Below are 25,938 nucleotides of genomic sequence, written 5' to 3'. Positions count from 1 at the left end.
AAGATGATGCACTAGCCAATGAAGGATTATAATTTGCTTTAAGCTTATGTTTGAAAATCATATCATCCTGTTTTACACACATGCCTTTTAAGATCTTTTAATACAGAGTGAAATACTAGGTCACTAATACAAGTATTCTCTGTGAAATCCCAACTAACACAGTAAAGTATAGTATAAATCAGCAGACATACTATGGGTATAAATTTGGCACTGCTAAAAGTATTCTGTAAAAATGGTCACACCACAACCATTATATATATATTAATAGGCCATTAAATGTTTGTAAGACTGGTACATCTGTCTGTATGTACTCACTATGTATTATGTTGTTCTTTACGCATAGATTTGAAAATATTTTCAGCATGTTCAACCATAGTTGTCTGCTTTTGATCTGAAGAATAGTCTCCCCTGGTACAACTCTTCAAACGGAAGTTTCTAATTTTCTTTATTTTACACACTTCCGGTTTGGAAAAACGTTTTTGATTATTTATTTCGACTTGAATTTTAAAAACGCTCAGATTTTCAAGTTTGAATTCAAATCTTTATCAGGTAAAATGTTATTCTTTTAAAAAGATATCGCGAAACCTATATAATGTTAAGTCTTTCTTCTGAATCTTCTTCATGATCATGTTTCTTGTTCAACTGTTCCAAATTATTTCAAAATGAAAACAAAAAATGTTACAGTAACACGTTAAAAGGTTCAGAAGAAATTGATAAATAATGCTGTGTTTACACCAAATAAGTTACTTTGATTATCTTACATAACCCTTTGACATTGCCATAATGTCATTTAGGGAGGGGGGATAGGACCTTTATCCGGACTCCGGGATCGGGTGTTTTTGAGTTCAGGATTTCGGGATTGACCCTTTCGGGATCCGGGAATTCTTTTTTTCGAATTTCAGGAACTCTGGATTTTGTGTTTTTAAGCCCGGGATTTCGGGATCAGCAGTCGACACGCTGAACTGCTAAATCTACAGGCCCGCAGCTCAATTTTTAAATTTTTTTAGTTAGATTCTGTTGGCCTGTTTGTCTAATTTTTACAGGCCCAAGAGCAATTTTACCTGCCTGGGCTGTCACTCGGCATGAAGACTGGGATCAGGACCCCTCCTACCCCCGATCTTTAGGGGCCTAGCTGGCAGAGTGCTCTAACTGTCTAAGTAATGTAATCACTAGCCTGTCAACACTGGGGTTGTGAGTTTGAACCACGCTTGTGTGTTTGCACTGGACTCCAATCTTGATTGACTAGGATAGTCAGTTTTCCTATCGAAGGTCAGTGATTTTCTCTGGGCACACTGGCTTCCTCCACCAATAAAATCTGTCTGCCACTAAATAGCCTAAACATGCTAAATGCAGTGCTTAAAAGTGACGTTCAAACATCAAATCATAATGTTTTTTACAATGTCAGAAAGTGAATATAACTTTTTTTTAAATATATCAAGACACAATTTTTTTACTGTACATTATTGTCATAGTGTTAAATGTACCTGCAGGATGTTTGGTTGTGATGTGGCACTCTGCTGTGCCTTTCTTTACGGCAAATTGCCCTTCCTCTTTATGAAAATAGTTGGCTCCATGCCACTTTTCCAATGTATTTAACCCTCTTGCTGCAGGAGGGACACATGTTGGTGTGACGTCATATATCGAATGACATGTTCAGGAACTCTGGATTTTGTGTTTTTAAGCCCGGGATTTCGGGATCAGCAGTCGACACGCTGAACTGCTAAATCTACAGGCCCGCAGCTCAATTTTTAAATTTTTTTAGTTAGATTCTGTTGGCCTGTTTGTCTAATTTTTACAGGCCCAAGAGCAATTTTACCTGCCTGGGCTGTCACTCGGCATGAAGACTGGGATCAGGACCCCTCCTACCCCCGATCTTTAGGGGCCTAGCTGGCAGAGTGCTCTAACTGTCTAAGTAATGTAATCACTAGCCTGTCAACACTGGGGTTGTGAGTTTGAACCACGCTTGTGTGTTTGCACTGGACTCCAATCTTGATTGACTAGGATAGTCAGTTTTCCTATCGAAGGTCAGTGATTTTCTCTGGGCACACTGGCTTCCTCCACCAATAAAATCTGTCTGCCACTAAATAGCCTAAACATGCTAAATGCAGTGCTTAAAAGTGACGTTCAAACATCAAATCATAATGTTTTTTACAATGTCAGAAAGTGAATATAACTTTTTTTTAAATATATCAAGACACAATTTTTTTACTGTACATTATTGTCATAGTGTTAAATGTACCTGCAGGATGTTTGGTTGTGATGTGGCACTCTGCTGTGCCTTTCTTTACGGCAAATTGCCCTTCCTCTTTATGAAAATAGTTGGCTCCATGCCACTTTTCCAATGTATTTAACCCTCTTGCTGCAGGAGGGACACATGTTGGTGTGACGTCATATATCGAATGACATTATTGTTGGACATCTGATGTCACAGACGTCAAGCTTTCAATTTTTCTGGCACAGGAAATGCATCCTTGAAAAAAAACTGGCAGCAAGAAGGTTAAGAACACCCCACCGTGTTTTTTTTATCTCCGTTCTGTGATTCACATTTTCAGCAAGAACATTTTGAGTTATTTCCCTTGGAACAAAATTCAAAATTTTAAGGACCGACATCTTATTGAATTTTATAATTTTTTAACAGTTTGAAGCAGCAGAGTACAAATATGATTCATGATTGAATTTAATAGAGACAACATAGATTTGTACCTCTAGAAATTTAAAATGTTGTCAAATTAAAAGGGAACCAGGCGCTTGTTTGAGTTATAATTTTATGATAACATTACCACTGATAATTTACGTAAACAATCCAATGTTTGTTTATATTTCCTATTTATACTATTCTGAGAGCGAGACGTTGGGTTGGTGTGAATATACGACTATTTTATTCTGTTGTTACCTTCATTATGACCTTAACCCTCTTGATTCCTGAGGGATACATGTGTGAACACCAACTGTGCCGGAGGGACACAAATGTCCATGTTTTAATTTAAGCAAGCTTCTCCTCTTGCTGTATCTTTTTCAAATAAAAGACAAAAGATTTTAAACAGGTTTATATTTTCTTCAATGGAACCCAAATGTAACTGTCATTTTGGCGTGAGGTCATATATCGGATGTCTGACGTCACAGACGTTGAGCGGTCATATTTTTTGGCACATGAAATGCAACCTTGAAAAACAACTGTTAGCCAGATTGAGGGTTCATAATAATATTGCTGAATTAGTTTTGAATAGTTCAAAATATCGACAACGTTTCATTAAACATGTTAAATAAAAAAAACACAGATAGAAAAAAAGATGAAATGCAGAATCTTTGAACATATCCTAAAACTATTTGTACAGTTATGACCTAAGGTAGCTTTGATTGGTATAAACATGCAAGATCCAAAAGGCATTGATATTACAATTACATGTACATGTACATTTTACGTTGAAAAAATAATATAAAAAATAGCCTTTTTATTTTTCAGTAAGTCAAAATGACAGATGCTAGTGGAAGTAGTCCTTATGAACAAGGGGAACTTGAGTCAACACCTGAGGGAGGTCAGGCTATGGAAGAAGATGAAGACAGTGTCAGTGAATTATCATTGTCTGTTCACTCTAAAGAGGCTCTAGACGAGGAGGAAAATGATCATCATGATCATGAGGAACAAAAGAAAGAAGATTCTGGCAGGTACATGAGAAAATTATGTACTGTTACTGTTAGTGATACAGTGAACAAAAAATGGTGAATGAATCCACAATGTAAACATGTAAACTGTGGGTTCATTATACTAACAGAATTTTGTTTATTATGGACTGAGGCCAAATAAAAATATATGTGTGGTTCCAGTAACCCTACCATGCCTACTGTCCCTATTTTTTTGGCATAAAAATAGCTTACCCTAAAGATTTTATTGTCATTTTTCAAAAAGCACTGTTAAAGTCAGAATGTTGCTCCCATAGACTCAGGGTAAAAAAAAAACCATAAAATAAAAAAAAATCCCTACCTACCTACCCTAGCTTTTTTTTCAGATGTAACTGGAACCACACATACTTTTTTATTTTGCCTAACAGAATTGTTTTAATCATGGACTGACGGAAAACACATTTTTGTGGATAATTGACTGCTGTGGTTTTGACAATGTCTGTATACATGTATACAAGCTTATAAAAAATGTATACATTGTTGAACAATTTCAATCTTGTTGATACATTTGTACTTTAAATTATTTATTCTGATACTTTTTACCATGTTTTCCTACTAGATGTTAAAATATATGAATAAGTTAACATGCAACATGTGCAATAGCAACAACATAACATATGACATAATGACATTGCTTATGCATACACACAAATGTAGTACATGTAGCATGTGTAGTATGTGATCAAGCTGATTGACTAACTTAAACATTGTTAAAGTGACTGTGTTAACTATAATTTTAAATAAGCCTTGCTGCTTTCACTGCTACATAAGTTATGTAAGTATACATCAATAATTGCCAATGTCTGTCTTAATTTTTGAGTTGGGTCATTGAGGTGTATGTACATTAGGAGTGTTTTAAATAATCTGTGTTAACTATAATTTTAAATAAGCCTTGCTGCTTTCACTGCTACATAAGTTATGTAAGTATGCAGCAATGATTGCCAATGACTGTCTTAATTTTTGAGTTGGGTCACTGAGGTGTATGTACATTAGGAGTGTTTTAAATAATTTTCAGGGAAGACCTTGGCGGCGAAGACAGTGATGCATTAGATATCAAACCACCACAGACACATGCAGGTCGTAAGGAAAAAAGTCATAAACATAAACGTAAAGATGATCACAGGAAAAACAAGAACAAACATGACCCAGATCGTGATCGAGACAGGAGGAGGGTGAAAGAAAAAGAACGTATGTAATTGAAATAGCTTTGCCTTTATTAGATTGATTGGTTTCTATTTTTCTACCTTCTTCAGTTTTTACATGTTTTATTTTCTGACAATTTAAAAAAAATGAATTGTAATACATGTACCTTCATTTTACACAATTTTCACTCTTACATGTCTTAATATGAGGCATTCATTCATTACCTGTGAAAGGGGACGAAGTCTGTATGAATTTTTTTTTGTAACTTAAATATTTGTTAAAAAAAAGAAACGGAAATACCATAACGTTTCTGATTTTGGTTCGGTTATTAGGGATTTTACTTGTGACATTATTTAAGTTATGACGTCATGTTCAATGTAAACAAAGAAACGCAATGCATCAGGTAACGTCAATTCATATCAAAGACAAAGAATTATAAAAAATGAAATATTGGTATTGTGTTCTTCGAGTTCCTATATTTTACTAGACTACTCAAAGTTTCACGACACCGAGACCAGAAGAAGGAAGTAGATTTCTACGTTCTGCGCAAATGCGCAAATTCAAAACACGACAAAAAAAAGTTTGAACCATTTTGAGTTCATTAGTACAATGAAAATTATAATATAATGTTATAATAAAGCTATTATTTGTTGGACATTTAAATTATTAGTATGGAATCCATGACAATTGGTATCTAAAGAAAAATAATTAATCTACAGTACTTAGGTTAACAATGTTAACAGTGGAGATAAAAAAAAAAAAGAAAAGGCTGTGCGATTGCTTATAATTGCTTACATTCACTTCATTTGAACTTGGATAGTTGACTCATCAGCAATTTTCCCATATCTCCTTATTTGTGCAGAATTAATTTAGATTTGGTTGGTAAAATTAAAATTTTGCTCAGCTGCATGTGTCTGTTCTAAATTTGTGCAATATCATGAATATAGGACCTTACCTCTCAACATTGAACATAAATCTTTAATTTGGGAGAAATGCTTCTTGAAAAATACAACTCAGAAATTGGAAAAATTAAATTTATCTCAGAAAAGTCAGACAAATACAATATAAAAAATAAAGTTTACTCTGGTTTCTTACTGCTACTTTATAGATTCTTCAATATGAATATGTGCCTTCAAATTAAGACTGAAAACATTCTACTTTCAGGGTCTACAATCTCACTAAAATCCACAGCAGAAAGACCACAATATGCAAGAGACAAACATGTTGTCAGCAAGAGAGACTCCTACCAGGATAAAATCAAGGAAAGAGAAAGAAGATTTAGAGATAAACAGACCTTGCAAAGTGAAGAAGAAAAAAGACTAAGATCTATCAAAGAAAGGTTTGTTAATTAGAAAACAAATAGGATATAGGGTATCCATTTATGACTAAAATAGAAAACAAATAGGATAAAGGGTATCAATTTATTACTAAGAATCAGTACATGCACAGCTAAAAAACATGAAAAACAAAATTAACAGCACTTTAAGGTGGTACCTAACACTACAGGGAGATAACTCTGTAAAGTCAGCTAAACATTTTAATTACGTTGTGTTGTAAAGGGAACATAAAGATTTTCAATGATCAAAATTGGTATTTGTCAAACTGCTATATAACCAGTGTAATTTTTCTGATAAAATGGTTGGTTCAAATTTTTGATATTTTTGTTAAATAGTCAAAGTAAATACTTTGTCAAAATTTTATGAAAATTAAACGAGCCAAATTAATTTAAGTGAAAGTGTTAGGTACCACCTTAATTGCTGTTCTTCATCTCACAAGTCACAGTGAGAACTTCATTGCAGAGCAAAAAACTCTCACCTCACAAGTTTAGGATGGTGATTTGAGCCAAATTCTTTGCAGACTGACTGTTTGTCCTAGTTTTGTTTTATCCAAAGGGTTTTATAACCAAAGCTTTTCCATAAAAGATGCTAGCAAATTAACGACCAATTGGCACACAGTTATCCAGTGATTTGGAAAGTTAGAATGCCTACTAATAATGATAATGTTAAATAATGGAGGGAAAAAAGAATCAGAAGTCACCAAAAGGATAAAAAAACATACTGTAAGCTGAAGAAAATCAACAATACTATTTAAACAATGAAAAATTACCGGTATCACTTGTGGGGGAAAATGTTGTTTACTTGAAAATACGTATTATAATACAATAGATATCATTTTTGGTTTATTTGGGTTCTTGATTTGGTTTCTAAATATTGTTATTTCCAGAGAGAGATTAGAACTAAAAGAAAGGGAACGAGAAAGAGACAAACGACTGAGAGAAGATAGAGAGAGGAAAGAAATGGAAAGAAGAAAGAAAAGAGAAGAAGAAAAATACAGAGAGGCACAGGCTAGATTAGAAGGTATTATGTTTAATTTGTTGCTATTTGTTTTAGATATAAAATATGTTTGCATTTTTGTGTTTATCTAAGAAACATCATTTTTATTTATATGCCTAATCATCAAGATTGCGAATGACTTATAATTTTGCACTCTAATTAAAATGTACAAGTTTCTGTTTTAATTAATTTACATATATTATTAAGTACATCCCCACACTAGCAGGACTAGTAGTGTGAACGATATAACATAATTACAATTAAATTGTCAAACCATTTGCCCAACAAATATCCTGTATAGGGTTGAGATCTTATAAACATGTTTAACCCCTATTTTAGTTTCTTTTGTACAATTTGGAAATTAGTATGGCGTTCATAATCACTGAGCTAGTAAGGGGATAGCTGAAGGACGCCTCCGGGTGCGGGAATTTTCGCTACATTAAAGACCTGTCGGTGACCTTCTGCTGCTGTTTTTTCTATGGTCGGGTTGTTGTCTCTTTGACACATTCCCCATTTCCATTCTCAATTTTATTGTCACATTTTTTTGAGAGACAACTAAACAGAATTAATTTTTGTCAGCAGCTTGACAGTATGAGTTGTAACTTGTGAGCAATATTTGGATCTGTCAGATACCTAATTCCTGTTATACCTTAAATAGAAATTATAAGTGGCGATATGTGGAGCCCTACAACACTTGTATTCTTGTTTTTGGGTAAAGATTGCATGGAAATGCATTCAAAACCCTATTTTATTGACTTGATATCTAAATCTTCCAAGGCTTATCACTACCTTTTTGATACACAAAATTTAGTGCATTGATCATAACATTCTATACATCCTATCCATGAAAATTTACAGAAATTTATCATGTTTATCAATGTAAATATATGCTCAGATATTTTAAAAGTCACAAACCAATGTTACACATGTGAAGAAAATTACATAACTTTTGCAAGGTGCAGGAATCTTAGATCTTTCTAAAAGTATAAATGATGTCTTTGTTAAAGTCATCTTTAAAAATTGGAGTTATCTTCCATTGTCCAGAATTGTAGTTGAATGCTTTTATTAACAATGCAATAATAATTTTGCTTCCAACTGATGAATAAACTCAATCTTTCAAATTCTCCTTCAGTGTTTACAAGCACTTTGATTACTTTTATGTGCACATAGTAGGCACTGGGAGGATTAAGGTGGTACTTAACACTACAGGGAGATACCTCTGTAAAGTCAGCTAAACGTTTTAATTACGTTGTGTTGTAAAAGGAATATTAAGCTTCTCAATGATCAAAATTGGTGTTTGTCAAACTGCTATATAACCAGTGTAATTTTCTGACAAAACGGTTGGTTTAAAATTTTTAAAACTTTTATATTTTTGTTAAAGTGTCAAAGTAAATACTTTGACAAAATTTTATGAAAATTAAACATGTTAAACGAGCCAAATTAATTTTAGTGAAAGTGTTAGGTACCACCTTAAGTGTTGCCTCTGTCTGTCTGTTTTTCTGTGTAAAATTTGGCCATTTTTGTTTGTTTGGAGCTTCATCAGTGTCATTCGGGTCGTTAGACACATTGTTCTTTTATTTACTCAAACATTTTCTCTATTGTAGCTTATCGCTCAGATAAAGACAGAAATGAAAGAAAATCAGACAAATTATCAAGTCAACATAGAAGTAGGAGTAGAGACCCAAATCGGAGAGATGATAGAGGGAGGGAAGAAAGATCTCGTCATAAACATAAGTCACCTCAACTGTCTCAACAGAAAGGTAAATAACAGTTTGGGGTTTAAAAATGTATTCAAGGGGTACATTAACCCTACAGGGAGATAACTCTGTAAAAATCAGTAGAATGTTTAATCACATTTTATTGTTAAGAAAATATTAAGCTTCTCAATGATCAAAATTAGGGTTTGTCAAACTAATATATATTTATATAGAGAATAATACATGGCAAAATCCGTATCATATGTCGTATCATCCCGAGACACCAATATCAGCCCAAGGGCCTTTGGGTGTGATAAAGGGTAAAGGGTATGCGATAAAGGGTAGGGTGTGATAAACGGTATGCGATAAAGGGTGCGCATCAAAGTTGCGCGATATGGATTAAACAGCAGGCTATTTATCACATATTCAAAATTACTGTATTTACTACTAAACATATATGATAAATATTTATGAGTTTTTTCCAATTATTGAGGGTTAGAGTTGATTGAAATTGTTTTATTTTTGTCAAAGGGTCAAAGTTAATATTTTTTTCAAAATTTGGTGGATATTAAAAGAGCCAAAATAATTTTAATCAATGTGTTTTGTACCACCTTAAGGAAATAATTAGTATACAACTTCTACAATAATGGTTAATTGACTAGATTATTTGCATAGTTTACGATATTACATGTAACAGGGGTTGAAAACTAATTATTTAGTCCCTTGAATGTGTTTTCGATAAAATGGCTGTTTCAGTCAGCTTCACATCTTTTTCTACTATAATTTATGGGGTGTTCTTTATTTTGCAGAAAGAAGACAACCAGAGAAGAGAGAAGTCCAAGAGGAAGAATCGCCTAAGAAAGAGACAGATTTATCATCAAAACCTGAGAAGAAAGAGACGACTGAGGAAGAAGTAGAAGAGGAGGAAGAGGGAGAAGGAGGCACTGAAGAAGAATCAGAAGAAGAAACGGATTCAGACTCGGAGTCTGATTCTGAATCAGGTAAATGTTTCTGTTATAAAAAAAAAATTAGAATAGGAGACAGATACAAACTTCAAATTTTATATTTACAGATTTTGAAATAAAACATGGACTTTGGATTCATGATTATTAGTTGGATACCAATTTTGATTACTTTTATGGGTATAAGTACCCCTGTGAAACACAAATTTAAATGTTCAATGGAGGAAAAAATATTCTATTTGCATATCTATGCATTCTTCGGCAAAACCATAATTTAAAATATCAACGAAAATAAATGGATCCACAGTATAAAGGAAATTCAGAATAGGAGTCTGATTTAGACTTGAATTCTTACATTTCAGGGAAATGTATATAAATTTGAACCTGAAAGTTGAAAAGTTTTAACACAAAACATTGGCAGTAATTGTGTTGTGATATATCACTAGTATCATTCCTTATCAAATCAATTATTGTATGCAATATAAGAATATAACTGCACGAGGAAGATGTTATTTACTTTAGATGTCTCATAAACTATTATTTAATTTCAATATATATTATATATCACAGGAAAATAATTTAATCAGGGATCTCCATGGCCTGTTTAACGATGGTGCCCTGCCATCGTTCAAATGTCTTGCACCATCGTCAAATGACCTGCACCATTGTTAAATTGTCTTCTGCTATTGTTCAAAACTGTTATCGTTTTTATAGCCCGACGCCATTTTTTTTAGCAATTATAATCAAATGCATGTAATTGCATAACCCTCAGGCTTTTTTTATATTATAATCCAATACAGTTCTAAAGCCTGAGGGATATCCAGATTAAGATCGCTAATCACTTGTACCTGAGCTAGTACAGGTAGATCAACAAACCAGACAGGAGAATACTATCTGAAGATAGACGATTCATTTGTCGAATTATTCAACTGAGTTTCCGCAAATGCTATGATAATTTAGATTAAATAAATGAATTAATAATCCAGTTACAAAGAAAACAGTTTAAGTAGTCGAACACATGCTTTTATTTTGACTTACGCAATCAGCATCCCCCTTTTGTGAGAAGTACAAAATAAGACGTAAAACAGTAATTATTATTTCATCGCAAATAACTCGAGTACTGCTGTATTGGAACGATAATATAGAATAACTTTTAAAAGTTAAAAAGTAAAAACTTTTATTTCCTGTAAAGAAATATCGTATCGTAATTCTGAATTTATTTCGTAGTTTACAATCAAATTGATACATCCGCGTTTCCGGTTTCTATTCAGACTCGAAAGATGCATGTTGCATAGCATCAATTTGCTACAAAAAGTCATTAAAAACCTTTTCATTTGTCAACGTTTGCTTTACAAATCTCTTCAACCTTTTACATAACCCGTACGAACCGTTTTGTTGTTGCTGCAAAAAAGCCATACCGGTAATGGGTTCATGACTTCTGAAATTGACAAGTGTCCGTGAAAAATAAGCTCTACATGATTTTTAACCTCCATAACAATTACCAAATATAGCAAGAAAACTACATGGGGACCTTCAGGACAGCTTTTGATCATTCTTGACTAAAGGGGTGGGGGGCATGAAGGCTTGGCCTTTGAAGGTTACAAATGGCAGTTATTGAAAATACTTATACTTCTATTTACAATGAAAATTCAAATAAATAAAATTTAAATAAGCAATGAATTAGCATGTTCACCAATCCTTATGTGGAGGGATGTTATACTGTCGATCGTGCTACACTGTACTGCGTACACATGGTTTGTGATGGTGAAAGTTCCTCCATTGTTCAATTTTCATCCATGGAGATCCCTGTTAATGTTTCTTATTTTTCTTATTTATTAATTTTAACAATATATGATGTTAACTACTGTTTTAGATTAATGAATTGTGAAAGGAGTAGGGGCAATAAGGCCCCTATTTGGCCTAAAAATTGCTGCAAATTTAAAAGTTATCATACATATTCTTCAATTACTGAAAACTTGACTTAGATACAAGGTATTCAGAAAAACAAAACAAATGTGACATTATACAAGTTACCATGGCAACAAATCATGACTAAATTTGCATGTGATTTTCCTTGTTTTTCATCAAACTTTTAGTATGTTTTTGATTGAAAAAGTATGTGCACACCCAAGAAACAAGATTATGTCAATAGTTATAATAAAGCTTCTGTTAAATTATTTTGTTGTTTTTTGGCTGCGCACGATGTTTCCACAAGAGAAATAAAGATAAAAAACTGCATAAATTCTGTATTTTTCATCCTTTTTGTGAAAAAAGTACACATTATGACGTAATTGTGACGTCATCAGATAAAAATCTTGCTGTTTTTCATTTATATTTCTTGACCCTATATATTTCTAAACGCTATGTGCCAATTTGAAATAGTTATCAAACATGTTATTTTCTTGGGCCAAAACCAGGCCTTAATGCCCCTACTCCTTTTTTAAAGTATTAAAAACGTTTGTAACACGTACATGAAGAATGTGAAGAAAAAACATTGATTAAAAAGGTTGGCTGGGCAAAGGCTAGAATTGTATTCTTATTTGGTATAAGTTGAAAAATAAAACATAATGTGATGGTTCATATTGTAGCTTATATAATATCTGTATTTTTATTAATTAAGCACCTTCTGTAAATATTCTGTGTCATATTGAATTTTTGATAATGGATGAATTATGATAACTTCATAATTTATTTATATGTTTACAGAAAGTGACAGTGATAGTGAAAGTGAAAGCGAGGCTAGCAAACAAAGTGAGAAGGAAGAAGAAGAAGAAGTTCCACATTTAGGTTGGCATATAATATCAACAAGTTATATAACATTGTCAATAAAATCATTATCATATTAAAAAAAAAAATCAATGTATGAAATTCATTAAAATGATTTTTTATCATGTTTATTGTCTTAGTCCTTTACAATTTAGGAACAGATACTAAATTAAGTATGGGAACTTTAACATTTGAATTAGGTGAGGTATTTTATTTAATTGAAACATATATTATTTAACATGTTTAATGTACAATTTATTTCTATTAAAGTAGAATTTCATATCCAGAAAATTGATTTGCTGATATTCAATAGCAAATTTTTCAAAATTGCATATTTTATCATGTTGGATCACTTTGATAATTGGAAATTTCGTTGTTAGTCCAAAGTATTGTGGATTTCAATTGTTCTCTCTATGTACTCTGGCTCCTTCCGCCAATTTAAAATGGCCCTCATTAAATTGCCAAGAGTGTTGAAAGTGGCATTAAGGATGTACTTAGGCGAGGTTTTGGAATTTGTGTCAAATGTTCGGACTCCTTGGTATTTTTCCATACAATACAATGTAAAATATTTTGCCCCATAACACCCATTTATTTTTTCATATAAGACTTAATAGCTCATGAAAGGTCATTTACCAAAATTTTATAAGATTCTTGATTTTCTTTCTTTTGTTTTGAGACCCAAATAACAATGCAAATATAATGTTAAAGTCTGAGTCAGCCTTTTCCCGCCATATTTTAAATCTCAAATATCTCGAAAAGGAGGTCCATGACCTATCAATTTTTTTAGCTTAGTTTTTTCCTTAACGAATGGTCTGCCGGCTTATAGTATCAATTTTAAATTCTTGATTTATTCATTTTTACCTAACCTCACCTAAGTACATCCTTAAACACCAACAATCATTTATCAGCAGTGTGATTACTGTAAATTCAGAAATTGTTGAAATGTTTTTATTACTGCGAAAAATGAGACAGGGTTATAATCCCAATAATTTAAACTCGCATTATGAAATTTTTTAAATGAATTAAATAAGATCTTTCTCAATATTGCAAAAATTAAAATCACGTTTTATGCTTAAATGACAAAATAGCAATAATAAATGCAAACAATCATTTCTGAATTTACAGTTATACTTGAAATTTTTCCTTCAGAAAAAGTGAAATCTAAGTTTGATGACCATTCTGATGTTGAGAGTGAGACCCACTCAGTCCACATGAGTGACCAGGAAGATGACCAGTATTATTTAGAAGCCACTCCCCCTGACTCACCTGTAGAGTTATTGCCTGACCTACCTCCATATTTCCCAGCAATACAAGGATGTAGGAATGTAGAAGAGTTCCAATGTCTTAATAGAATTGAGGAAGGAGCATATGGTGTGGTGTATAGAGCTAAAGATAAAAAGACAGGTAATAATGGGTACCAGTTGACCTGTTTTAAAGGGGATTTAACAAAGAGATAGGTATTAAAGGATTAGAGTTTGATTAGAAAATAGAATAAAAATGCAAAAGATAAGAAACTGTAAATGATGATCATAATACAATCCCCCAATCCCAACTCAACTTGCACCCTTGCACCCCTTTTGTCCGCCTTTTGAAAATTTTATGATCTATTCATGTGCACAGACTTAAAACTGTGGCATCTATTGAGCCATAAACACATTGGAAGGCTGTTAGATTAAAAGAGACTTGAAATGTGTAGCCAAAATTATGTTATGTCTAATTATACTAAAGTTATTAGTATGTAATATGTTTACAAAGAAAAATAAGTTTAATTCTGTTACAGATGACATTGTTGCATTGAAGAGATTAAAGATGGAGAAAGAAAAAGAAGGTTTTCCAATCACATCACTGAGAGAAATTAACACACTACTAAAAGCTCAACATGTAAACATAGTGACAGTAAGGGTAAGTAAAAGATAAAACAATTATGGAGGATTAAATTTCAGTGGTCATTCTTTAAACTATATTCATTACAAGTACATGTTGAAGTGAATGTGAACATTGTTTTGTACTCATTTGTAGTTTTCTGTACAAATTTGGGCACATTTTTTATGCCTTTATAAAAAAATAGAAAGAATCTTGAAATAATTTCTACATAGTTTCTGTCAACCAACATATTCACTGATACTATTTTCCTCTTTAGCCCTTTCTAGCCCATTTTGCTGCAGTATACTTTCATAATTTTCTGTGTTTATCATGGTTATTTGTTTGACAATTTTTTTATGATTAATAATACGTTATTTATCTCTTCTTGAAAGTCATTGAAATATAATGAAAATAAGTTGGTTTATTTCTTATGCAGCAATAATACTGCAATCTGATTGGTTAATTGCCCCGGTGTAAATAACACCCACCCTGGTTCACCCCGGGATAAATAAAATTTAGCCAAAAATTTCAGAATTTTTTTTTTGGCAAAGATAAAAAAAAAAAAAAAAAAAAATCAAAATAAAATAAAATGTTAAAAAATTTTAAAAACAAAAATTTAAAAAAAAAAAAAAAAAAAAAAAAATTTCCGGAAAACTCCAAGAACACAAAAATTTTCTCAATTTTTCCAAAAATTATGTAAAAAGTATTTCACAATGAGCAGCAACATGGACATTGAAAAAATGTTACGCTGTAAATTTTTCATTACCTTTTTTTCAATTTTACATCCTGGTTTCAAAATGAGTAAAGGAATTGTTCATAAGAATATAAGAAATAAATTCGCTCAGGGTGTATGAATTTTCAACAACAGTGTAAAATTCTGTACACCCCTGATTACACCAAGATAACTAATAGTATTATGCTCTTCAAAGTTTTATGCTGATTGAATCATTCCTTTTTGATTGCTTGGCTTAGTGAGCTAGAAATCTGTGAAACATCTTTTTTTATGCCCCACCTACGATAGTAGAGGGGCATTATGTTTTCTGGTCTGTGCGTCCGTTCGTCCGTCCGTCTGTTCGTTCGTTCGTCTGTTCGTTCGTCCGTCTGTCCCGCTTCAGGTTAAAGTTTTTGGTCAAGGTAGTTTTTGATGAAGTTGAAGTCCAATCAACTTGAAACTTAGTACACATGTTCCTTATGATATGATCTTTCTAATTTAAATGCCAAATTAGAGTTTTGACCCCAATTTTACAGTTCACTGATAGAAAATGATAGTGCAAATTTCAGGTTAAAGTTTTTGGCTTCAGGTTAAAGTTTTTGGTCAAGGTAGTTTTTGATGAAGTTGAAGTCCAATCAACTTGAAACTTAGTATACATGTGCCCTATGATATGATCTTTCTAATTTAAATGCCAAATTAGAGTTTTGACCCCAATTTTACGGTTCACTGAACATAGAAAATGATAGTGCAAATTTCAGGTTAAAGTTTTTGGCTTCAGGTTAAAGTTTTTGGTCAAGGTAGTTTTTGATGAAGTTGAAGTCCAATCAACTTGAAACTTAGTATACATGTGCCCTATGATATGATCTTTCTAATTTAAATGCCAAATTAGAGTTTTGACCCCAATTTTACGGTTCACTGAACATAGAAAATGATAGTGCAAATTTCAGGTTAAAGTTTTTGGTCAAGGTAGTTTTTGATGAAGTTGAAGTCCAATCAACTTGAAACTTAGTATACATGTGCCCTATGATATGATCTTTTTAATTTAAATGCCAAATTAGAGTTTTGACCCCAATTTTACGGTTCACTGAACATAGAAAATGATAGTGCAAATTTCAGGTTAAAGTTTTTGGCTTCAGGTTAAAGTTTTTGGTCAAGGTAGTTTTTGATGAAGTTGAAGTCCAATCAACTTGAAACTTAGTATACATGTGCCCTATGATATGATCTTTCTAATTTAAATGCCAAATTAGAGTTTTGACCCCAATTTTACGGTTCACTGAACATAGAAAATGATAGTGCAAATTTCAGGTTAAAGTTTTTGGTCAAGGTAGTTTTTGATAAAGTAGAAGTCCAATCAACTTGAAACTTAGTATACATGTTCCCTTTGATAAGATCATTCTAATTTTAATGCCAAATTAGAGAATTTATTCCAATTTCACAGTCCTTTAAACATAGAAAATGATAGTGTGAGTGGGGCATCCGTGTACTGTGGACACATTCTTGTTATCTTTAAAAACAACCTTTATTTAGTGAATAACTTATTAATCAAAATCCCATTTAGGGTAATTTTGAGTAACAGAAAGAAAGAAAATATGAACTTAACAAAATGTTGACATGATTTATTGAATGTAATTTACCTATTTTATCAGAAGAAAGTAGTATTTTTTCAACTATTGCAGCACTTTTCCAACTATTGCAGTTAATGAGCATGTGATATTACAGTGAGTTGACTGTTAGTGTTGCTCTCCACCAATTGCAACTCATTCAAAATTTTGACCAAATTGCAATTTGTTTTATTAAACCAAATTGTTCAACTAGTCAGAATATTGAACAAATTGTTCAGTCAAAATGTGAAAGTGCAAGGTGATAAAATAAAATATACTTACAATCCTATAAGTCTTTAACTCCACTTTAATGATGCTGTGACAAAATTAGTTTATCAGTTTGTATAGTTATATTATAGTCATTTCCATGCTGAAGAGGAACTGTTTATTTTTAATTGCTATAAAATTGTCCAAACTAAGCTTTCATATAGTTTTTCTTTCTAAAAGTATTCTATATTTATAAGAATCAGATATCATTTTAAATAAAACATCATATATTCAGTAAAATATGTGTGAAATAATAATATGCTATTGATAAGTTTTCAGGGGAGATAACCTAAAATATTATTCTTTTGAATAAAGAATTTTTGAAAGAAAAGTTATTATCTCCCCCATGGAAACTTCCTACAAACATATATTTCAATTTTACACATATTTTACTGAATATGAAATGTTTTAATTCACATAATGTCTGATTCTTATAAATATAGAATACTTTTAGAAAGAAAAACCATATGAAAGCTTAGTTTTAACAATTTATTGCAAACCCAATTGAACCTTTCCATAGATTCACCTGATAACTATCTGTCCATTTAAACATTTGGCAGTTCTATTGTCCCATTGAACAAATACAGCAGGTATTGTTCTCTGTATAGTTTATTCACTCAGACCTTTAAATTTCTAAGAGAAATCTATCACTCATTGATTAATCTACCAGAGTAAAAAGTTTATCTGCTAAATTGATGGAAATTACATGCTTCACATAAAAAAAATGCCTGTGATTTGATGTTTTTTAAAATAAATTAAATATTTTTTTCTATCTGTTCAAAATAAATAATAATTTGATCATAAAAAGTTTGTTTTTAAAAAAAAAGTATGGTTCGTATGAAAATTTGCATCTTTTAGTTTTTGTTCAGTTATAGAATACTTTTAAGAAGGCCTTAATATATAAACATCAACATTTTTAGGTTTTTTTTATAAAAAAATTTTTCGAAGTAGGAATAATGTTGATTTTTTTCAGAAATCAACTTTCATTAATGTTTGAATCAGTGTTTACATTCAACAGATTGAAAATATAATACATTCAAACTCATATACAGTTTTTTATAAATAGTAAACATGTTATTTCCATCTAATTCAGCAGTTAATTTCTTACTCAGGTAGATTAATCAATGAGTGATAGATTTCTCTTACATTAAAAGAAATTTAAAGGTCTGAGTGAATAAACTATACAGAGAACAATACCTGTTGTATTTGTTAGATGGGACAATAGAACTGCCAAAAGTTTAAATGAACAGGTAACTATCAGGTGAATCTATGGAAAGGTTCAATTGGGTTCGCAATAATAGCAATTCAAAATAAACAGTTCCCCTTCAGCATGGAAATGAATATAATATAACTATACAAACTGATAAACTAATTTTGTCATAACATCATTAAAGTGGAGTTAAAGTCTTATAGGATTGTAAGTATGTTTTATTTTATCACCTTGCACTTTCATGACTTGGCTGTGGTTTTCTACAGCAGTTGGTTCAAATCTCTGACCAGTTGAACAATTTGATTTTATAAAACAAATTGCAATTTGGTCAAAATTTTGAATGAGTTGAATTGGTGGAGAGCAACACTAACAGTCAACTCACTGTAAAGGTTTGTTCAAAATTTTGTTCTCAATTCATTATTTTTAAATTCAGGAGATTGTAGTTGGTAGTAATATGGACAAGATTTATATAGTGATGGACTACGTAGAACACGACCTGAAGAGTTTAATGGAGACAATGAAACAACCTTTCTTAGTTGGTTAGTATCTAGAAATAGACTGAAACAACCTTTCTTAGTCGGTTAGTATCTAGAAATAGACTGAAACAACCTTTCTTAGTCGGTTAGTATCTAGAAATAGACTGAAACAACCTTTCTTAGTCGGTTAGTATCTAGAAATAGACTGAAACAACCTTTCTTTGTCGGTTAGTATCTAGAAATAGACTGAAACAACCTTTCTTAGTCGGTTAGTATCTAGAAATAGACTGAAACAGCCTTTCTTAGTCGGTTAGTATCTAGAAATAGACTGAAACAACCTTTCTTAGTCGGTTAGTATCTAGAAATAGACTGAAACAACCTTTCTTAGTCGGTTAGTATCTAGAAATAGACTGAAACAACCTTTCTTAGTCGGTTAGTATCTAGAAATAGACTGAAACAACCTTTCTTAGTCGGTTAGTATCTAGAAATAGACTGAAACAACCTTTCTTAGTCGGTTAGTATCTAGAAATAGACTGAAACAGCCTTTCTTAGTCGGTTAGTATCTAGAAATAGACTGAAACAACCTTTCTTAGTCGGTTAGTATCTAGAGATAGACTGAAACAACCTTTCTTACTTGGTTAGTATCTAGAAATAGACCTGATATTTATTTAGTAAAACAAACATACATTGTACATTAGACTTATATAACTTCTGAACTTACTGATACATACAAAATAAGATGAATTCTACTGCAACAGTGTTTATATGTTAGTTCATTTTGATTTGATAACATTACAGTGTTCCAGCTAGGTTTTCAAAAGGGCAGGGTGCCAATCCTGAAAAAGGGCATTTAACGCGCGATATGATAATATGAAAAGGGCATATTTTAATAAAAGATGTTAATCCGTTGAATCACAGGTTATACAAGAACAACATCTTTAGCCCATATAGAACTCTATCTTTCTACTTTTAAGGCTGAAAAACTTGTCAAGCAGCTTGTCACACAAGTTTTTTTATCATTGCTTGGCACAGTTGAACTTTATATGCAGTATGTTTTGAAAGGAGATCTGTTTCATACTGTTTCTATGGTCTACCACATTTTACCAGTTTCATCTTTCTACCCCTGCTGTGCTTGATGGCAATACAGCACAAAACAGCTGTGCTCAGTAAGTTCACAATTTTAGGATATAAAGCAACAGTGAAAAATAGTATCAAAAATAAAGAATACAGAAAAAGATGACCAAGGCACCCTACCAACACTGCTACTAAGACCCTCTTTAACTTTTCCCATAACTCAAAATAAATACCTAAACATATATATTCTTAAGCAAGAAGTATGGAGACACATTTTAGAATATGTAAATGGGTTACTCAATGCTAGGAAAAAAATCAGATTGAGTTATCTTTCTTTATTCGGGTGTGCTCCTTCTTTGGAGGATTATAAACAGTACGTAAATATGATGTAAATATGATCACAATATGGCGGCCGATTATGTTATTTTCGTATCAAAAATGAAGGCAGTCAATGACAAATACGTCTGAATTTTCTGTTTATTTTACAGAAAACAAGTAAAACAATGTCTTCAACGAGTTTATAATGGTTTTCCAACTTTCTGTCATTACGTTTCTTCCATGAAACTACGGTAAACATCGCAAATTGTGCCCAAGTTGTTGTATGCACATTTCTTCAAAGATAATTGCCGACTGACCGATTCTATTTGAACGAATTAATGTTGATGATCATTAATGACCCATCCGATAAACGGATTACCTATAACAACAGATTATGACACCAGTTGTAACCATTGATTAGCTTGGGGTGGTAAACAAAGTCATAATCTTTTCCCCAGGTAAAATTTAGTAATTAGCGTATCATATCAATACGTAAATTAATATGCAATCGATCTTCAAAAAAGGCAGGGCGCCCTGGAAACTGTAAAAAGGGCACAGAGCGCCACTCGGAAAAGGGCGGGCGCCGCGCCCTCTGAAAACGGCCTAGCTGGAACACTGCATTACCAATTTCAATAAAATTGAGAATGGAAATGGGGAATGTCTCAAAGAGACAACAGCCCGACCATAAAACAGACAAATAGACCTAGTATTTATCTAGTACAACAAACATACATAAGACATAAGATTTACACGAACCTATCTTCTGACTTTATACTAATGCATGCATTGTAAGATGAGTTAGTTGTTATTAATTTTAATGGCAATGAAGATACACTTATATTAGATCATGCAATGAAATATCCATGAAAAAAAAATTGATACACATGAAAATAAATGAAACCACAGTTCATTGATTAAAAGTTTAATTACATTCTTAATTTCTACAACTCTCAACTAGTTATTTTGTAATAAGCAATTAAACAGGCTACTTGTTTCTGCATCTGCACGCTTGTGTTACAGGTAAATCAGAGAACCTTAAAGTATGTTATCGTTATGAAGTTAAATTTTTAAAGTGTACATATATCTGTGTATAAAAGTGTGCATATATCTGTGTATAAATGTGTGCATATATCTGTGTATAAATGTGTGCATATATCTGTGTATAAATGTGTGCATATATCTGTGTATAAAAGTGCATATATCTGTGTATAAAAGTGTGCATATATCTGTGTATAAAAGTGTGCATATATCTATGTATAATCATGGTCATTTAAGTGTTTGTTTTTTTTCCAGGTGAGGTTAAAACATTACTGAAGCAGTTGTTGCTAGGTGTTGCTCATCTCCATGACAACTGGATAATACACAGAGATTTGAAAACATCCAATTTATTACTGAGTCACAAGGGCGTACTTAAAGTGAGTGAATATTATTTAAATCAATTTGTTTGATAGATATAACTGTCTGTTCAATTTTCAATGAATTTAATAAACAACCTTCTAAAATATATAAAGTTATATTATTGCATCAAATTAAGGTAATCAGTTTTATCATGTTTAATTAAATGTTATAATGTTCATATTAACTAAATACAACTTTTTAATTAATGTTAATAATTAACTAAGGCCAAATAAAAATATATGTGTGGTTCCAGTAACCCTACCGTCCCTACTTTTTCGGCTTAAAAATAGCCTACCCTAAAGATTTTATTGTCATTTTTCATTAAGCACTGTTAAAGTCAGAATGTTGCTTCCATAGACTCAATGTAAAAAAAAACCATAAAATAAAAAAAAATCCCTACCTACCTACCCTAACTTTTTTTCAGATGTAACTGGAACCACACATACTTTTTTATTTGGCCTTATTATAGATACCAGGATTAAAATTGTGTATGCCAGACATGCATTTCGTTTACCAAAAAACTCATCAGTGACGCTTGATAAAAAGTGAATATAGATTGTGATATCAGAAAACCAATATTACCTAGCTTGGTAAATATATATAATTATGTATTAAAATACAAATTAATGTGGTATTAAAGTATTTATAAATCTATTTTTGTTTCAGATAGGAGATTTTGGTTTAGCCAGAGAGTATGGAGAACCATTAAAACATTACACACCTGTTGTGGTAACACTGTGGTATAGAGCTCCTGAACTCTTACTTGGGATTAAGGTAAATTAAAATAAGACAGTACACCCTAATTTAAGCACCCCATGTGATTTCATCGTAATTTTTATATCTTATCACATAAAATTCATTGTTATTATAATATGATTTTTGTTTCGCATTTCATTTATTTTCACTACTTTTTTAAGTATAAAATTCTGCGGTAAATAAAAATCATCCTGAAAGTGTTAAACTTTGATATTTCCTAATAAATATATATCAAGAAATTTAGAAAAGCACAATATTAAATCTCTGTAAACCATCCTATAGGGCTAACCTCAAAAAAGGTTTCAGGAATATAAAGTTGGTTTTTCTCTTTAGCATTCATTTATATCTATTGTATAATTTATTTTTTAGGAATATTCCACACCTATAGATATGTGGTCAGTAGGATGTATATTTGCAGAGTTTTTAATGATGAAAGCTTTATGGTCTGGGAAATCAGATATTGACCAACTCAATAGAATATTTAAGGTAAGTTTTAGATAGATATGAAGTATGCATGTAAATGTTTTTTTACCAAATAAGTGCCTTTGTATACGAAAAAAAATATATCACAATTTGTTCATTGGATGTTAAAACATTGACTGAATAAGCATTTGTAGTCTGACATTTATTTTCCTTGAGAGATGAAGTCATGCATTGACAAATAAGAAATTTTGATTCTCAAAAGGCACGTTTCAACTATTTGCACAAAATGCACCTTACAACATTGTTTCAGGCGGAAAACAGTACCTGCTAGCTTATAAAACCGCTACATGTCCTTTATAATTATATACTCACAATTCTGGGTGAACAACTTAATCAAAACTGCCTTAAAATGATATTAATAAAAAATGTCCTATAATCATCTGATAAAAAGCAGAAAACTGCTGAAATATTACACAACTCTTTAATAGCACTATCCAATATGCATTAAATGTGCTTTAGTTAGCACTTTTAAAAAACTATCAGAAAAATATTTTTGTGGTCAAAAATTGGCCAGAAGAGCTGAAGACCTAAAGCAATAGATTTAAATTCCGTCACATTTTACATAATGCCTTTTTTCAGGATTTAGGGACACCTAGTGAAAAGATATGGCCAGGCTACAATGAACTTCCTGCGATAAAGAAGTTGTCATTTGGAAGTTTTGCTGACCATCCGTATAATACACTAAGACAGAAATTTGGATCTTACCTGTCTGATGCTGGTTTTAATTTACTCAATAGGTCAGTATACTTCTACATTTTACACTGTTGTATTGTTAATGGCTATACCAAAAAAAGATACAATTTTTATACAAAGCAATAAATCTGTGGAAGTTCTCATACTGATTATTCAAAACAGGTAATATTGCAGGGGTATTTAAACTGATCATTAAATTTTGTAAAATAAGGAATATTTTTTATTTTCTAATTAGAAAAAAAGAAAATACAGATTAGTGGTGTAGTTTGAATGGCACATTGTCAAACAAAGCACTTTCAGGTTGCACTTATATCGTTACAATTTTGAAATTAGAAACTTCTGCCTCATTATGGTGAAGTTTGGTTCAACAAAATGATGAGCAATGATATAAATCACCCATGCACTATAAAAAAATACTGTCACTTTTGACTGTAGATTCATTTATTGGGAACCAATTTTCATGGATTGCTGTAAACTTATCTTTTTCTGGATATATGACTTCCATGGATTTGCCAAAGTCTCCATACAACCTGATAAACAATTTGTAACTTGTTGAACATTTAAATTCATGGTTCACCCTGGACCCACAAAAACCATGAAATTTGGTATCCAAATAATATTACAATGAATCCAGATTCAGATATAAGCCAGGGCTTTGTGTTAGAGACTGTACTTTGACCTATAATGGTTTACTTTTTTTTATAAATTGTGACTTGGATGAAGAGTTGTCTCATTTGCACTCATACCACATCTTCTTATATCTATAAACAATGAATTAAATTTATATCAATCCATTTCAGATTTCTGACATACAGTCCAACAAAACGAATTACAGCAGAAGAGGCGATGAAGGTGGAATACTTCAAAGAATCCCCAGATCCTATAGACCCTTCAATGTTCCCAACGTGGCCTGCTAAGAGTGAACAACCAAGGAAACATCAAAACTCACCTAAACCGCCATCTGGTGGCAAAGCTTACAACAAATTATTGGTAATTAAATACTTTCTGCTTACTGCAACAAGTCTAGCTATAAGTTTTTATTATATTTCGTTTCCATTTAAAGCATTTAATTTATTTTGTTGATAATACTGCACCTACATGTATATGTATTAAGTTAATATGGTCTGATGTCACTTTAACAATAATTCACAGAAATGTTTGTTGAATTAAGTGCTAGAGGACATCTTGAACTTGCAGTGAAGTGCAAGATGAAAAACAATAACAATAGTTTAGATATATTTATTTATAGTGGATTGGGAAACAAGTTATTGAAACTGATGTGAATCCTTTTCCACTTTGCTGATGCAAATGCTGTCTTGGAGTAACAATAATAAAAGTACTGTTTCTTTGATTTGGGTAGTTCCAAGTGTCTCTTGGGATTTTGTTATGAATAAATACACTATAACCCTCCTTGTAGATTTATAAGTAAATTCAGAAATATTTTCATTTTTCTATTATTGCAATTTATTAAACTGGACAAAATTTGAGATAAATTGTTTTGATTTCAGGATTCTGTATACAAATAGTGCTATTGGAATTTGACATGTTAGATTTTAATTTTGTGCAACTCATCTTTGGAAAAAAACCATTGCACAACTTTATGAAATTAGAATTTAAATTTTAAGGATATAATGAAGCGTGAGAAATTATGTCATTTCCCCCAAAATTGCACAATTTCAACGGCCAACTTTCGATTTTGAAGCATTTCCATCAAAATCTTTGGTTTTAGTGAATATCATTCTTGCATATAAGGGCATCTTCACTTTTGGTTCCAAGTTGTTGGAAAAACACGAATTATTCGCCAAATTGAATTCTTATAATTGACAATGAGCACTGCTGTCTTTAAGTACCAACTGTTCAAACATTATTTCTAGTTCATCCTTCACAATGACAAACACTAGGACACCTGATGAATGTTAATAGTGTAGGGATACAAGTGATCCACTCTACCCTCTATCTGCAGATGAATGACGTCATAATAAAGGCCAACATAATTGATGATTTTTTCCGGTGAAGACACGACTTAAAAGTAGTCTATAATTAAACAAGGTGTTTTGTGATGACAACAGCTTCAAATATTTTATTTTAATTTTTTTCAGGGTGATGATGATGACAATATAGGATTCCATTTAACCAATGCTTCTAGCGGCGTGTCGGCAGTCGGACCTGGATTTGCTCTCAAATTCTGAAGACACAGATCACATATATCATTAGAAAATTATATAAGACATTCTTTAGAAGTTCTCTAGTGACCAGCAATTTGAAAAAAATTCTTGACACAGTGCTTGTTTTAGATGCTAAATATTTCAGATCATGAAATAACAATTAGTGGTAATAATGATTCTTCAAATAATTTATGAACTGTTGGAACAAATTGGATTTCTTAAAACCTGAGTTGTGTTCGAATTGTTGTTAGAGATTGAAGTCTCTGCATTGTATATAAAAATCATATTTAATAAAAAATGAAAATAATTTTTAAATGGATCATACATTATTTACAAAGGA

General features: G+C 31.7%; 2 protein-coding genes across 2 annotated transcripts in view; one reads left to right on the top strand and one right to left on the bottom strand.

The window, feature by feature from the left end:
- LOC143056336 (ATP-dependent DNA/RNA helicase DHX36-like) overlaps nucleotides 1-436 on the bottom strand; it is a 46,376-nt gene extending 45,940 nt beyond the window's left edge. The window contains exon 1 of the mRNA XM_076229424.1: nucleotides 316-436. Within this exon, the coding sequence (XP_076085539.1) occupies nucleotides 316-364 (49 nt within the window). The 5' untranslated portion in view covers nucleotides 365-436. The remainder of the gene's footprint in view (nucleotides 1-315) is intronic.
- On the top strand, nucleotides 431-25,913 carry LOC143056337 (cyclin-dependent kinase 11B-like). The gene is made up of 17 exons (XM_076229425.1): nucleotides 431-549; nucleotides 3,464-3,666; nucleotides 4,697-4,869; nucleotides 5,989-6,163; nucleotides 7,048-7,181; nucleotides 8,762-8,917; nucleotides 9,664-9,855; nucleotides 12,523-12,603; nucleotides 13,732-13,986; nucleotides 14,363-14,484; nucleotides 18,669-18,774; nucleotides 21,397-21,518; nucleotides 22,168-22,275; nucleotides 22,627-22,743; nucleotides 23,320-23,477; nucleotides 24,234-24,423; nucleotides 25,533-25,913. Exons 2-17 carry the CDS (start codon nucleotides 3,473-3,475, stop codon nucleotides 25,620-25,622), a joined length of 2,373 nt encoding a protein of 790 aa, XP_076085540.1. The 5' UTR covers nucleotides 431-549; nucleotides 3,464-3,472; the 3' UTR covers nucleotides 25,623-25,913.
- The last annotated feature ends 25 nt before the right edge of the window (nucleotides 25,914-25,938 follow it).

Source organism: Mytilus galloprovincialis, chromosome 13 (assembly GCF_965363235.1).
Source record: "Mytilus galloprovincialis chromosome 13, xbMytGall1.hap1.1, whole genome shotgun sequence".
Classification (NCBI taxonomy): domain Eukaryota; kingdom Metazoa; phylum Mollusca; class Bivalvia; order Mytilida; family Mytilidae; genus Mytilus; species Mytilus galloprovincialis.
This window is presented reverse-complemented; position numbering and strand designations above follow the sequence as displayed.

Excerpts from the sequence above, each read along its gene's own strand:
- LOC143056337 (XM_076229425.1), top strand. The coding sequence starts at position 3,473 with ATGACAGATGCTAGTGGAAGTAGTCCTTATGAACAAGGGGAACTTGAG. Across the intron at positions 18,775-21,396 it reads GAAACAACCTTTCTTAGTTG|GTGAGGTTAAAACATTACTG; the intron begins GTTAGTATCTAG and ends TTTTTTTTCCAG. Across the intron at positions 23,478-24,233 it reads GGTTTTAATTTACTCAATAG|ATTTCTGACATACAGTCCAA; the intron begins GTCAGTATACTT and ends AATCCATTTCAG.